General features: G+C 44.2%; 1 protein-coding gene across 8 annotated transcripts; it reads left to right on the top strand.

The window, feature by feature from the left end:
• The first annotated feature begins 801 nt into the window (after positions 1–801).
• On the top strand, positions 802–16,005 carry LOC130531054 (catenin delta-1-like). 8 transcript variants are annotated; one of them, XM_057042773.1, is made up of 22 exons: positions 802–941; positions 5,258–5,366; positions 6,053–6,216; positions 8,583–8,651; positions 8,744–8,863; positions 8,954–9,213; positions 9,308–9,592; positions 9,686–9,932; positions 10,040–10,262; positions 10,352–10,544; positions 10,655–10,772; positions 10,853–11,006; positions 11,456–11,473; positions 11,865–11,933; positions 12,105–12,232; positions 12,313–12,463; positions 12,610–12,802; positions 12,932–13,134; positions 13,219–13,260; positions 13,355–13,422; positions 13,605–13,659; positions 14,472–16,005. In XM_057042773.1, the coding sequence occupies exons 3-22, from the start codon at positions 6,058–6,060 to the stop codon at positions 14,528–14,530; spliced, it is 2,814 nt and encodes a 937-aa protein (XP_056898753.1). In that variant the 5' UTR covers positions 802–941; positions 5,258–5,366; positions 6,053–6,057; the 3' UTR covers positions 14,531–16,005. The 8 variants fall into 8 exon arrangements, with proteins under 8 accessions (XP_056898753.1, XP_056898756.1, XP_056898759.1 ...); XM_057042776.1 differs by having other exon boundaries at positions 13,605–13,703; XM_057042779.1 differs by lacking the exon at positions 6,053–6,216.
• Positions 16,006–16,103: the final 98 nt, after the last annotated feature.

The raw sequence follows: 16,103 nt of genomic DNA, 5'->3' as shown, positions 1-16,103 counted from the left end.
GAATAACGCTACAGAGAAATGGTAATATGGAAATATATCGTAATTACGGGTTATATCTATCTTAGTATGTTTAAAGAACAACCCAAACATAGCCCCATCTGATGATTAGTCATCTACGGTGGGTGTTAAGGGGTATGAGCCAATAGTTTAGTCGCGTTCGTATGGAACGTGGGTTAACTTCCCCCACGACTTTCTGCTTCCTCTCGTTCATTGTTCCGATCTGCATGGGAGGGAGCGAGAGGGGGAAGTCAGGGGAGGAGGGGGCAGGTAGTCTCATGCGGTATACTGTAGGAAAAAATACCAAGAGAAGCCTACTGCATTCACTTGGGTTTTTTAAAGCTGCGGTAAATATTTGGTTTTCAGAGGTGGTTTTTTTTTTTGGTTTATTTTTGGGGTATTCCAGATTAACATAAATTTAAACTTGTTTTTTCGGGGTAGTCTTCTTTAAATCCTGTGTATTCATAAAGTCAGAATTATTTTATTTTCTGTCTCACGGTCAGTTTTAAAGAATAGACTCTTGACCCTCTCCGCAACAATTAACTCATAGTTCCTTACTCTCTCCAGGCTAAAGTTTAATTCCGTGTGCCTCCTAGTTGCACAGGTTACAACTTTGTTGTCCTTTCTTATTTTTACTTAAACGGATAGAAACCATTTAAAAGAATAGACGCATTGATTCCTCGCGGGGGTTGAAACACCTGTAAGGCAGCGAAACATTCGCGTGAGCCGCCATTACGGTAGCGCGGCGCCTTGGTCCGTATTTACGGTAGCGCCGCTCCATGATCCCGCCCTCTCCTCTCCTCTCCACAGAAAACTCGGTGATGTCGCTTCGTCTCTCACGAGCTTGACCCAGAACCGAGGAAAGGGAGGACGGGAAAAGGGGGAGAAGACGTGGTAACATTGGAATAGCGAAGAACGGACCGAGTAAGGCTTTCTATCACAAGGTAATTTAATTCATGATGCTGACAGACGGCTCGGTTGGCGCCGGGACGCCGTGTGTCCAGAGACATTGTGCTCTGCAGCGTTGGCAAGGAGTGGTCACATCATCGAGTCTCCCAGGCTAATGCCAGCTAACGCTAAAAGTTAAGACCCGCCGTTTCTTTAGCTGCTAGACTCACCCCTGTCGCCCACCCGGGATAGACCCCACCACTCGCATATGAAAAAATATTCCAAAATGCTTCACATTGTTGCCGGGCGGCGTAAACTGAGTTCAGCCCCTCGTTGCTAATCGGTTTGTTAGGTTAGCCTGGCTGCTGGCACCGCTCTCGGAGGACGCTATGTGGGTTATTGTGATGCTAACGTAGCACGACAGCCAAACCAGGTCATATGAGTGCTGAGCGAACATTTTACGCAGCGGAGGATGGACGAATCTCCAACATTGTCATTTATCCGGCCGCTGGCTTTTTTTTTTTGTTGCACAAGCACCGGGAGGTAATTCAATGCTGGAAGAGCCGAGCCTTTGTTCGTGAGAGTCACTTTATACCGAAGCCTACGCGTTGAAGGCTCGGGAGCGCATCCAGCGCTGCTTGTTGCCCCTGTCCAGGATCAGTTTATGGCGTTATCAGATGGGATGTGTGGCCCCGTGTGCCTTGGTTTGCTCGGTGAATTGCTGCTCGTGTTGTGCTGGAGTCGCAGCTGATCATAACACGGCGGGACGGTCAGGCGGTTTTACAACCTCAAACAGGCTTTTTCGTTCCCTGGTCAAGAAAAAAACTCCCCAAGAGATAAATGGGGAATCCGCTGGTGCATTAGCAACCATTTAGATTCGTTTGAATCGGCGTTCCAACAGATGGTGGGCTTCCACGGGCTGGAGTTTTGGCATTTGTCGCCTAGTTAACTTGCTGGGTGGGTCCTGCGCGAACTTGTTTTGGGAGAAGAACTGGGTGGGGATAACTGTCAGGTCGAGTCTGAGTAAATAAACTAGTTCTTTTCGATGGTTTCAAGCTGAATGCGATCCAAGTAAGTGGCTGTCCGCTCCAAACACTTACTACCCCAGTTGTGCAGAGGGCGCATTCGGGTTTGTGCGTTATGTTTGTGATCGGTTTGATGGACTCAAGGTGCCAATTACGCCTTAAAGTAATTGTTTGATTGTTGATCTATGCTTCCCACTCGGCCATCGTTTCTGGAGCCCTTGACTTGTGCGGGTTAATCTGGAGAGGGTGTAAAGTGTGTTTATCCACGTAGGTGCATGCATGTTAACATTGTGAGAATGTGTTTAGAAGTAAGTGGATTAGTGGGTTAAGGCTTCAATCCCATTAGTAGCCACACTCATTTCAAACCATAGTCTGTGGCTCCACGCTGGATTATTGGCCAGTGAGGTGCTCGGACACGTGTTGGGTCAGAAGGTGTGTGGTTTCAGTCTGACTGTGCTGTTTTTGGAAGAGGTGGGAGTTTATATGACAAAGGCTGGATTCCTTTCTGTCACAGATGACTTCTGATGGGGGGGAATTGAGTCACGCTGCTGTAAAATAAACTTTCATCACTTAAATGTCCTGAGCAACCTGTGCTTGACCTGGGGCGGGGGGGGCGTTCACAACAAGAAGAACAAACTATTTCTCTGTATTTTTTCCTTGTCCATTTTAAAGAAGTGTTCTTGTGATGTGGGTTATGCTGCACATGTGATGAAGTAAATGTGACATGTAGAATAAATTAATTAGCAGCTGTTATTTATTTGGTAGTGAATTATCAGAATGTACTGGGCTATAGTTTGAGACTCCACTTAATTGATGATTTTTACTTTTTTTTCTTTTTTTTAAAACTAAATAGCCCAAATCCAAATATGAACATTGAGTGGGATCTGCCTCAAACTCAAATAAAGGTTAAAGTGATTGTGCCTTTCCGTACTGAAACCAGAATAAAAAGGAACTTCAGCTAAGTGGGAAGTTTAGTGGTCCAGTGACGAACAAAGTCATCATGAGATTTTTTTTCCCCCTCCCCAATCTTAAAAACACTTTGTGATGAATACAGGAAACTAGCAAATAGTTGTGGTTATTGCAATTCTTTTTGGCTCTTGTGGTTTCTGTTTGTGGGAAAACAGGTTTTGCGCGATCTTAAAAGGCTGCTAGGTCCCTTTGCTCATCTCTGATGTCGAATCCATAACATCCTGTTGCTCAGGAAGAGGGGAAAGGGTAGTGGCGGTGCAGCCGCGCTGATTGTTTTCATTGTTCAACGAAACCTACCACTGACCTTCAAGGCCCAACCTAACAGCTGCCACAAACGGTGACGACGTCGTGCTGGACACGCGCTAACGTAGCTGAACGTTTTGAGGTAGCGCTACTTTAAAATTTACGTCACTTTTTTAGCTCACCTCTCCCGTGGGCGTTTGGAAGGATGTGGCTGAGCCAGCTCCACCACCCCCAACCCAAGCTTTTTTAATTTAAGGCCAAATCTGCAGCCGTGGACAGATGACATGTGAGCACAGGGTGTCATGAACTCAACCCACACACTCCCTCCCAGAGGCACAGATGTGCTTGCGGTCAAGTATGTCAAATAACGTCCTCCTCACGCTTCGATTTTTCATTCACACACACATTTAATCCTCTCCCTTTTACAAGTGGGTTTTTGTTCCGCCGGCCTCTCAGACCGACAGCTGGGAATTCTCCCCCGGCCGCAGCTAAACGGGCACCCACTCGCACAAACGCACACACTTGCCAAGAATTATCAATCAGTGATGCTAATTTATCACGCGTGAACAGCAGCTCGTTACTGCAAATGCACTGGTGTTTTGCTGGGATTTTAATGGTGGACTTAAAATGAGGATATGATGAAAATATGACAGAAAAAAATCAAACATTACCCTGGGATTTGATGGAGAATTGCGGAACAGACGGCTATAATGAATTTCAGGAATGCAAGATTATCTTGTATCTTGTTCCCCAACTCCTTTGTGTGTTTCACACACCCTTTTGGCTCCGGCCCTCTGAAGCCTCCCTGTGAAACTACTGTTTTCTTCCTCTTGTATTATTTGTTTGCAGCCCCTGTCTACCCGTCTTTGTGTGTTTGTAGGGGGTAATATTAGCCCTGGTCCTGGTAATGACCATATATGGGCATGAATGGTACAGGCCAGGGCGTCAGTGTGTGATTTACTCAGGTGGGAGGTTATAGTTCGGGGGGGTTGCACCACTCCACAGCATGTTTGTGATTTGGACATCACGGTTTCCTGTCATTTCAACCCGTACTGCACATCAACCCTTGTTTTGGGTTTTTTTCCCCCCACCGTTTTGACCTGTGGAGTGTGCATTCTCAGCCTCTATTTTTCACACACTGTGGACACACCCTTCGCCTGTTGGGTTTTTTCTAAGCAATCTCAAGCGTTAATCATTCTTTAAACAGTAATACAGGAATGGCCCGTGTAAGCACAATGATGTCATTACTGTCTGTCTACAAATTACATCATCACATCTTTCATTTTTACAGTGTGCGCAAAGTAGTGTAAAGGAAACAATGACTGTTTTTCTCGATAATACGGTTTATCTGCAGTCATTAGCACACCTGTTCACGGTGTCTGATATTGCAACGCAGATTTAATCTTCGCATTGCTCAAAACTTGGTCATCTGAAGCCTGCGCCTGTACATGCGCCTGTGTTAACTACACAGTAAGACATTGGGAAATTTGGTAGCCCCTCCCCTGCCTACTAGTCCAACCGGTCATACAGGTGTGTGTGTGAGTGTGTGTCTGTGTGTGTGAGTGCCCCACAATAGCTGCGTTTATTCACCTTTGAAGCCAGGGCTGATCCCAAGCCAACCTTCTACAGCAGATAAGGGGATCTCAGTCTCCATTTGTTTGGCTCTGATATAACAATGTGTTTCATTCAGAACGCTGCCTAGATAACAAAAGGACAAAGAGGCTGTAAGATGAGAGGAGAAGAAGCATAGTGGACAGGGTTTAATGAGGGCTGACTAGAGGGAGAAAAAGGGGTTGGAAGGAAACTAACAGAATGTAAGAGTAAACTACAGGACTCACCAAAACTCACCCTTATTTACTTTTTTTACTGGAATGATGGCGCGCTTCAGCAAAGTTTTCCTCCTTGTGTGGAGTAAATACAGGGTGTGTCTAAAGGCAGAAGCTACTGTTCACGTCCCTACTGTTTTTCTGCTTCCGTTGCAAACACATTGCCTTTGACACACACGTTAGGTATTCTCACTATGTTGCTATTTTTCAAACAGCGGTGCCTTCTTTCCTCACTAACCCCCCCTCCTTCCCCTTTCTCTTTATTTTTCTCCTCCCTCCACTTTTGGCTTTTGTTTTTCCTCCCTGCAGTCTGTTATTTACTTCTGGGCTTGGTAGATCCGTGACCTTCTATCCATGAGCCATTAGACATCTGACCTTGGCGTGATCTCTCACCTCTAGTTCCAGACCACACCCACAGGTGAGATGCGAGTTTTCTCTCCAAAAAGGCCTAGTAGCCGCAGCAGTGCAGCTACTAGACCCTTTGTGTGTATTCTGCATGCTGTCTGTCTTTGCATGTTGCATGACAATAAAGACAAATGCGGTATTTTTCTACAGTTCTGTCAATTTGCTGGGTGTAATCCTCCTTGTGTGAAATAATCATCTGCTGAGCAGAAAGTGCTTGGACATAATCTGAACAGTGTTTTGAAGTCCAGACCTGAATTTTACTGCAGTGTTTGGGATGAGACCATTTGAAACACTTCTCTTAAACATAGATACCATTAGCGCAGATTTGGTTTGACACAGATACAACAGAGCAAATGTGGTGCTTGCCTGTAGAATTCATGCTAAATCCGGGAAGTGTTTGTGTCTGCCATCAAGCCTTAACATGTCTACACAGTGATTTTTCATGGTGCGCTATCATTATTAGCAAGACCAATGACCCAATCCTGTTGTGTAATCCCATTGTTGTTGATTCATTTCAACTGTCACAACTTGATTCACCTCGCAAAACCTGTATGTGACGCTGAAGTAATCCTTATTTGGAGGAAGGTTTATGGGAACTCCAGTCAAGGGGAGATTTTGTGTGGGGAAGTGTGTGCATGCTTTGGATAGAAACCCTAAAGGCTGTGTGTAATGGCCCTCTTTCCCCTCGGGGCTGTGTAGTGTGTATGGAGCAGTGTGAGAGCGCAGCGGCTCTGCTGGAGTCAGTCAGGGAGCAGGAGGTGCAGTTTGAACAGCTGACCCGGGCACTGGAGGAGGAGAGGAGGAGAGTGGGCCTCCCTGCCACGAGCCCCTCTGCCCTGGGTCGCCCTCTCCCTCACGCACAGGTAACACACCCCAACAAACCCTCTGACCCCCACCCAGACTTTCAAAGACTTCACTTTTCCCATAACACCCACCGTGTGGATCAGCTTTTCCTCCATCGGGGGTCTCCCACCTCTGAGCCATTGACCCGTCATTCATCCCTTCTTTGCCCACACCTCTTTTCCACCCATGCCCAGCGAGTGTGACTAAATTAACCAGCTCTTATTAAACCTCTGCTTGTCCATCCATCCGTGCTCCTTCCTGCACACAGAACATCGTTATATATTATAGAAAATAGATTTTCCCATCAGGTGAATGACGTTGGCGTCAGATTACTGTGAACGGTTACATAATCTACACCACCGATAGCAGAAATGGCTGCAGTCCTTGAAACATTGAGTCCTGAGCTTAATCAGCTGGACCGAGAGATGCAAAATGCTGATGGGGAGACCGAAAAACATAAAAATCTGCAGATATTTAAGTACATTTAGCGTTTGGTGCAAACACTGGCTGCAGCTTTGAAGAAGCATTGCTCACATTTTGGAGCGACGATCTTGGAATTCATCATTGTGTCAAGGTATTCACTTGCCACCCACGTTAAACCACGATTGCTTTTCTGATAGACTGCAAGACATTCCACAGCATTTTCCGTGATGATTTGATTCTAAACTTTGGCGGTCATAATATGTAACTTGTTGCATCAAAGCAGCCACATTTAAAAAATAGCTTTAATGAAATGACACAGATTTAAACCTTTGACTTTGGAGGTTGTGTTTAGCTACATTTACCAGGGCAAATCTAGAATGCATGGCGAGCCAAATGTGTCGAAGGGTGAAGCTGCTGTGTGACATGCCAGTGGTGATGTTGTTCTAATAGTTCGTTTGTTTGTTTTTTTTATAATTGCTCAGGCTTCACACAACTAACAACACTTACTGTGTTGGCGTGAATATTCATTGCTCATACACGCTTAATTGTTTTCTTAGGAAAACGGATAAAGTTTTCTCCTGTCAAGACAGTTTAGTGTGACGCATTTAAGTTGTTTGGAATCTTACCCGAGGTGGTGGTGGTGTAAGATTACTTGATACCAGCGACTGCACTTTTTGAGCCATCGCACACTTTCAGCATGGTCTCACCGTCTCTCAACAGACACAGCTTGATGTAGACAAAGTGCCTTTCATTGGCTCTCACCTTGGAATCCATGTTATTTTCTTCTGTTACAGCATGCTAACCTTTCCTTGCTGTTGTCTTTGTGTGCATTTTCTGTGACTTGCAGTTTCATCCTGCTGTACACATGTCTGATATATTGGATATATTTCTTGTTAAACACATCTTTCTGAGTTCACGGATGAGATTTCATGCTTATGTTGACCTTTTCAGCTCCGCGTAAGTAATTACAGTCTGTATATGCTGTTGATTTGTGTTGCTAAATATTTCTACTTGAAAAATGCAAACAGTGTGAATAACTTTGCGCATTCTTTGCGCATTCAGGTAAAATATGCAGTTTTATCCTTTCTATGTTTTGGTATCAGTTAACTTTGTTTACGGGGATGTTTAACAGCGTGTTAATGTCATGTTTCTGTGTACTGAGCTGCTCGGCCTCCTCGCTCAGATGTTTTTCAGTCACTATCTTGAGGCCACTGTTTTGTAATGGAAAAACATGACATGGAAGACCAAATTAAGGAGATTATATGGTTTTATATTTTTTTGCAAACAATCTTGTAAGAACGTGCTGACATGCTGTAGATTAGATCTTGTGTTTATTTCTATAAATCCTTGGATGTTGCTTAGTTGACTGCTGTGGGGCAGCCAGAGGGTAAAGGCAAAGAAAGCAAGCTGGGATTTTAGGTCTTGTGTCTTTGTACAAAGATTGAAACTGTATTGGAGACTATAATCTGTTGCCAACTACATAATATGCACATTTGTCCAAATTCGACATAGAGTATCTGGTAAATTTAATTTGTATATTAGGAAGGGATCTGCTATGGTTTGCACAAGCATAATCAGCACTTCCCTTCTTAAATACGGTAAAAAGAAAAACCTGTTTCTCTCGGCTGTGTTCTTGTTAAGTTCAACTACTAAAGCAAAGGCTGAGGAGGGAAGTAACCCAGAGTGACATCACGGTTTATTGAATTCTGGTGTCAAGACTGGTGACTCTAAAACCCCCAAATCTCCACCCACAAGTCTGGCACTTGGCTCACAGGGGCCGTTTGTCTAGTGCCAAACATGCCTTGGCAGCAGTAATACCATCTGGGCGATATCATCATCAGCAGTAGTTTCTCGGAATATTTAGAATCGAAATAAAATGTCTTGTTTTTGATTAACTGCATAATTACTTTTCATTTTATCAATAGGCTTCATTTGTTTTTGTTTTTTTCACCCTCTGCTCCAGAACGGTTGCTTCGGTGATGCAGACATAGATCGACTGAAACTAGCAGACTCGTACATAAACGGCACGCAGGTACAGGTCAAGGTGTAACGTTTTTAACACGTTTTCCTGTATCGACACACCCAAGTGTCATTGACTCTTTGAGTGTGTTGCCTTGGCTACAGTACAGAATGGTGGACCCTGCACATGGCGCTCTCGAAGAGAGCTACACACCAGATGACGACCCCCAGGAAGTTCACTCAGTGTTTTCTGAGGAGGGAACAGCCCGGCGGTCTGACATTGGGGTACTTTTTGAACAGTGCTTTCAGATTTATCCGAGTAATTTATCTAAAAGATCAAAATGTAATTTGTACCAAATGTAATTTTCCTTCCAGATCAAGAAACCAATTTCACGTACAGTTTTGCCCTCTGACGCTCTGTCGATTGACGCAGGGTTGTCAATGTCTGGTATGGGCGGCTACAGTGCCACACTGGACCGTCCTTACAGGCAGCCCGGAGTAGACTATCCCACAGCCACGGTGCCCAGGAACTACCACTATGGTCCAATAGGGGGTTATGACGACTACCGGGGAGGCCCACCATCCGAGGCATACACTAGTTTGAGCAGGGGCTCTCACATGGATGACCGTTACAGGTATGAATCCACTGCCTAGACGCCCTTGGCTGCTAGAGATCATCGTGTCGGTCTAAAAGATGTTTAAAAATGTCGACCTTGATCTCTCCCCCAGGCCAGTTGATGGTTACAGGACCCTAGATTCTGGTTACCGGGCCCCAAGCCGCCAACAGATTGACCCTTACGCAGCACAGCCCCAGGTCATGAGCAGGGGTATGAGGGTCCTGGGCTCAGCGTTGGAGATGCGGTATGGCCAAGGCCTTTACGGTATGGAGGATGACCAGCGCAGTGTGGGATATGATGACTATGGTATGGGGCCGCCGCCAATACATCCTGGAGGATATGGCACCATGCCACGTCTAGGACCTGGGCCCGCTGGGATGGATAGACGTCGGCTTCGGTAAAATCAAATACCTCGGTGGAGTCTTGTTATATATTATTTAAAAAGTTAATTGGACCCTAAGTGATTTATTTATTTTTATGCAATGTGTAGGAGCTGTGAAGATACTCTGGATGGTGACATGGGAGGAGTTGATGGTTACTCTTGGGGCGTTCCGATGACGATGGAGAGGGGGATGGGGAGCATGGCTTCTTTGGACGGCACACTAAGGAAGGTTGCTCCCACTTCATGGAGACAGCCGGAGCTGCCAGAGGTCATCGCTATGCTTAACTACCGCTTGGACCCTGTCAAGACCAATGCAGCCGCTTTTCTCCAGCACCTCACATTCAAAAATGATAAGGTGAGAATCAAACTGATAAATGCCTGTTTTGTTTTTTAAAAGGAAAATTAAAAATCTTACCCTTGATCAAAATAAATTACCCTTGATGTACTGAAATTTCCCCCTAGGTTAAGTCAGAAGTGCGTCGCCTGAAGGGCATCCCGTCCTTGGTGTCACTGCTGGACCACCCCAATAAGGAGGTGCACCACTCGGCTTGTGGGGCGCTGAAGAATATTTCTTACGGGCGCGACCAAGACAACAAAATTGCCATAAAAAACTGTGATGGGGTGCCAGCTCTAGTCAGGCTGCTGAGAAAAACCCACAATCAAGACCTTACAGACACTATAACAGGTAGAAACATCAGGGCACAGGTGTTGGCAGTTGTGTTTATTAATAGAAAAAAGAAAAGTGTTTTGATTTGTACTGATGTTTTTCCCTAGGCACCTTGTGGAACCTTTCATCCCATGATTCTGTAAAGATGGAAATCGTGGACCACGCCTTACACGCCATAGTAGATGAAGTGATTGTTCCTCACTCTGGTTGGGAGCGAGGGAGCAATGGAGGGGAAGAAAGCTGCAAACCGCGCCATCTGGAATGGGAGGTTGCCTTGACCAACAGCGCTGGCTGCCTTAGGTACTCCAATTATCAGCTGCTGAGCTGCAGAGATCTTACCGAAGAGGACAGAATGATGTTCAGAAATAAAACGTGCAATTGTGGGTTTAACTTTTCATTTTCCTCGGAAGGAATGTGAGTTCAGAACGCAGCGAGGCCAGGCGAAAGCTTCGGGAGTGCACGGGCCTGGTGGATTCACTCATGTACGTTGTCCAGTCACAGATCAACCGCAAAGACGTGGATAACAAGGTACCACGGCAGCTTCTGGCAGAGAATTTCTTTTCCGTCTTCGTCCGTCTTCACATTGACATTTTTAACTCTTCCTGCAGTTGGTGGAGAACTGCGTCTGTCTCCTGAGGAATCTGTCCTATCAGGTCCACCGCGAAGTTCCAGGTTGTGAGCGCTTTGTGGAGACGGTGGCCATTAACCAGGGCCCGCCCCCGGCTAACAAAGGTGGTTGCTTTGGGTCTCGAAAAGGGAAAGGTCAGTATAACATATCAAAATACGTGATTCCTGACAACTCAGTGGGTTTTCTATTTGGGTTGTAGTCCAGATTCTTTTCATGGTGGCTTGGTCAAAACAAACACCATCACCACACATGGACTTGTACAGAATGAGAGAGTTTTAATCATGTGGCAGGTCAGGCAGAACTTAAAGATCTCTTTATGCTTTGATGGATATTTTGACATCATCAGCTCCTGTGGTTGGGTTATTTCAACGGGCAGGAGACTCCAGGTGTCACCAACTTCAGCTTCAAATGAGCTTGTTGTGAATAAACCTTTGCTATCTGAAGGGCAGCTAGATGCTGGTGCATTTGATCTTGTTGGTGGCAGAAACGCCTGTCGCTCTTTTTTCACGCTCTTCCTTCGTTTTCCTCCCTCTTCCTCTTGCCTTTTATTCCTCCCTTGTTTATTTCCTCTGCTGTGTTTTAGATGAGTGGTTTTCCAAAGGTAAGATTCTTCCCTTTGTGTTGTGGTTCACTTGAAAGTATTTAAGGTTGCCATGGTTCATTTTACTAACGCACAATTATTCTTCATCGTAGAAGTTGAGTTTAAATTGTGTCACCTCCATGAGCATGATTGCCTGACGTCAAACCAACAGTCTTGCATGTTCACTGTGCTTGTTTTACAGATTGCATGGTCGCATTTTTCGTGCACTGCCGTTTAAATTATTTTAAGAATTGGGATTCAACAGTTGTGCCAGTGCAGCATTTATTTCACATTTAAAAGTGTGCTAATCTTTTTAGGGCTGTACCCTGAGGACTAAGAAAAACCAGGCAGTCTGATAACGTGCCTTTCTTGTTTGGCTCAATATTTATTTTTTAATATTATATTATTGTAGGAAAAAAGGATGGCGATGATGGCACTGCCGACCAGGTTGACATTCCAAAGAGGACAACACCTGCCAAAGGTATCTTTCCCCCCCTTTTGATTATTAATAAATCATATCCCATGAATGTTTTTATGATTCCAGATAGTTTCCTAATAAAGCTTATGTTCAGCTTTACAGAGATTTTCTATGTGTTTGTGCATGTTGAGGCATTGAAATATATTAAATTAAAGTTTTTCTATGTTCTTTTAGGTTATGAGCTGTTATTCCAGCCAGAGGTGGTCCGTGTTTACACATCACTGCTGAGAGAAAGCAAGAACCCCTCGGTGCTGGAGGCTGCTGCTGGTGCCGTCCAGAACCTGTGTGCCGGCAGATGGACTGTAAGTGCAAATTTACGATGACGGCGTTACTATGAGGAAAACGATCTAGAAAAACCCTCATTTTGGTTTTTGTCCTTCAGTATGGGCGATATATACGGGCCACGGTGCGCCTGGAAAAGGGTCTTCCCATGATGGCAGAGCTCTTGGCTCATGGCAATGACCGTGTAGTTCGAGCAATGTCTGGTGCCTTGAGAAACCTCGCCATCGACAACCGCAACTGCGAATTGCTTGGTAAGGACGTTGTCGGTCTGTTAAAGTCCGTCCCTTTGGTAATGCTAGCTATAACCTTAGAAGAAATGTCTCATTAAGGCACTTTGAACTTTGCTACTTGTGTGTCTGCAGGTTTGTGGGTAATTTTACTGTTTTTCCTCGTGCAGGTTTACACGCAGTGCCTAACCTTGTAGCTAACTTGCCGGGGGGCCACAATCAGTCTGGCCGTGCTCTCTCAGAGGAGACAGTTGTGTCTGTACTGAGCACACTTGCTGAGGTATTGGGCAACAATCTAGAGGCGGCAAAGACCCTCAGAGCCTCACAGGGCATAGAGAGGCTGGTGCTCATCAATAAGGATGGGTAAGTGCGTTGGGAACATGCAGATGTGAATCCTATTTTTTCCAAGCTATTTGTGATCCTGTAAATAAGCAATCTACATTAAAGGTGTTTCTACAATAGCAAATGTGCAAACATTTCTGCATCCGACAGCAAACACTCCGACCGGGAAGTGCGGGGTGCCGGCCAGGTGCTGCAGCTGGTCTGGGCCCACAAAGAACTGCGCCGACCTCTTGAGAAAGACGGTTGGAAAAAGACAGATTTCATGGTGAATCTCAGCTCGGGCACCACCAATGGGCCGAGTACCCGAGCGAATGGCACCCATGAGGAGAGCACCACACCACTGCTAGAGAGAGGTGCATGCAAGAGGAGTGATTAGACCAATATTAGACATGCTGCCGTGGTTTTGTGTAAATCGAGGTTCTCCTCCTTTTTTGCAGGAGAGAAGAGGGACATGATTCCACTAAATGACCTTGGCCCCGGTGAGTATATTTTCAGTGCTTCTCATGGGGACTTTTTCTAAAATGTGACGCAATAGTCCCTGTTCCTCATTGTTGTCTCATTGTTATTTCTCAGAGGCCTACTCTACACTGGACCAGAGGGAGAGGAGACATACTCTGGATGAAACCACAGACACTTTACCGGTACTTGAAGTCAAGTTCCCCTTACTTGTTGGATTGCCCATTTAACATTACTAACTTTCAGTTTCTACCACTGAATTTCCCAAATTTCACTTTGGCCGCTTTTAACACTTCACAATTTTGACATTTTTTTTTCTTGCTGTCACCTCCTCACCATCTAATTTCTTTCTCTGGTTGTCTCTCAGCGAGGGGTGTATGGGGGCAGAAAGGGCTCCTTGCCCTTGTTGGACTCCTACGACGGTTAGCCCCCTCCCCCCTTCTCTCCCTCTGCATGTAACAGCATGGTATGTCCAACAAACCTCCTGTCCTGCATGAATTTACTGAACTCCTCTTGTTTCTTAGACCTTGAGTGGAGCCTGGTCTGTCCACAATGGTGTACTGAACCTTTATTCTGGAGACATTTAGCTGCGCTAATGTTTTGTGTTAACGAGCTGGTATGGTATGATGCGAGGCGCTCCTCTTGCATTAGTATAACGATAACGATGTAATCAAGGTGTGGGCAGTAATGTTATCATAATACTAACTCTGATACATTAACTTTAATCTGATCAGTATGGAGTTGCTGCCCCACTTCTCATATAAAATTGGGATGGCCACAATACTGATATATCTGTCTTAGAAACACTAGCGGTGCCCCGTTTATTCTTGTAATAGTGGACCCTTGTGGTCGACCGTGGTACTACACCCTCAATTTGGCCAATAAGACATAAATAGATTCATTCATTTCTGTAAGATCCAGGAAATCTGTCATTTGTGTGTTAAATAATGGGAAACAAGATTGAATTGAACAATGCAATGAACCCACACTCCTTTATTTGAGGAGTTGTTGGGTTGTTTGCTTATTAATCCGCTCCAAACCCAATTTGTTGTTTAAATATTTATGAACTGCATACCTGAACATTAGTTATTGTGATATCACTGCTGTCTCTTAGCCATACTTATACCACGTAACGAGTCCTTGTGTTGCTTTCATGTTTGTTGTGAAAAAAGACCTGAATAGATTATTTTCTGTAGTCTGACTTTTAATAAATGCACTTTATCTATTTTTTCAGAAAAACTGATTGTATGCATCACCCAAACTGGGCCCAGCCTGCCCTACCACTGCTACTGAGGAGAGAGGATCCACTCGCAGACGGTCCCTCACCTCCGTCAACTCTGGGATGGAGAGATTGGGGACGGCATCCAAAGAAAGTGGTTGTGTTGCAGGCTAAACAGTACATGCAACACACACTCACACACACACACTCACACAAAGACATGCCCACCTTTGTTCAATTGTAGCAGCAGAAATATATATAGTTATTTTTTTTAATCGCTGTTTCTTCTGTAATGGCAATCATGTTTATTGACAATCATTTTCATTCTGGTGTTCCTGCTTGCTTTTTTTCTCCCTCCTGTCATGAACATTTTGGTAAATTGCCATGATTTGCGTCTTATTGCCAACATCCTAATGATAAATGTTTATGTAGGCTCCTGTTTAAGGCATATACTGTATATAAAAGAAGTTGGATGACTGCATTAATTTTGGCTCATTAATTTAAATGGTTCCTTTACTGGGATTGTTGGGAAGTTGGGACTGGCTGACACTATCGTTGGCCTACTAGTAGATTGAGAATGTTTGTATAGGATTATTTTCCTGTTAAGAGTTTATTTCTCTCGCCCTTTGTTGAGATGAGCACAGACAAGAAAGTGCAGGTGTGTGTTGATATGTGTGTGTGAACATGGATGTGCGTGTGTGTGTGTGTGTGTGTGTGCGAGCACCGGACCTGTCAGCCCATAATGTTGATTATTTAATCCCATTAATTTCCATTATTTTTACACCTCATGCTCCTGTGATTTAGTTACCTTTTTTTATTTTGCTATTTTTTTTCCAACACACTGCCTCTTTTCATGTTTGATACTTTTAAATTCCAACTTTTTTCTGTTTTTCTTTCATGTATGCAAAATAATTTAAATTGCTGCTGCATTTCTTTTATTATTAAAGTTAGATCTAGAGCATCAGGAGAGCAGTTTATATTTAAACATCAAGAAAATGTCATACTGTACACTACTAACCACTAAAGTTGTTATTTCAGAAAACATTCCAGGCTTTAGTATTAATATCAGCTTTTACTTTATCTTCATAAAAGTGATAGAAGGGTCATTTTTGGGATATTTATCACTTTTTTTAATCACTTTTTACTCCGTCATTCATGCTCTGTGGGCTACAAATTTGGGACTCTTCTTAACTCTGATATAATAAACAGCTGGGAATGAAATTGACTTTTACAAACGTTTTCATCCATCACAGATTTGTTCTTCCCTTTCCCCACATTTACATCTTATTTCAGGGACTTGTCTGTTGTTGAGAGTGCTGACTGAGAGCTTTAAACATACCATGTTACATGTTATCTGAGACGAGAGACCAATCACCTTCGTTCCTGTTTTTGGAAGCAGTGTGTTTGTAATGTTACCTTTTCCTTGCAAATTTCTGATGTACCATTCATGTCTGCCTTGGCTCTGAGATGTTGCTTTTTGGTAAAATATGTAACTGGTAATGTTTTTTTTTTTTTTTTTTTTTATAAATAAAGATCCTTTCGTAGACAAGACTTTGCAGGGTGTGATTAGCGTGCGTGCCGAGCTCAGGGAGCATGTACTGTATAAAAATATATCTAATTCAAGAAGCCGGTCATTTAATCTCCCTT

This window comes from Takifugu flavidus, chromosome 9 (assembly GCF_003711565.1).
Source record: "Takifugu flavidus isolate HTHZ2018 chromosome 9, ASM371156v2, whole genome shotgun sequence".
Classification (NCBI taxonomy): Eukaryota; Metazoa; Chordata; class Actinopteri; order Tetraodontiformes; family Tetraodontidae; genus Takifugu; species Takifugu flavidus.
This window is presented reverse-complemented; position numbering and strand designations above follow the sequence as displayed.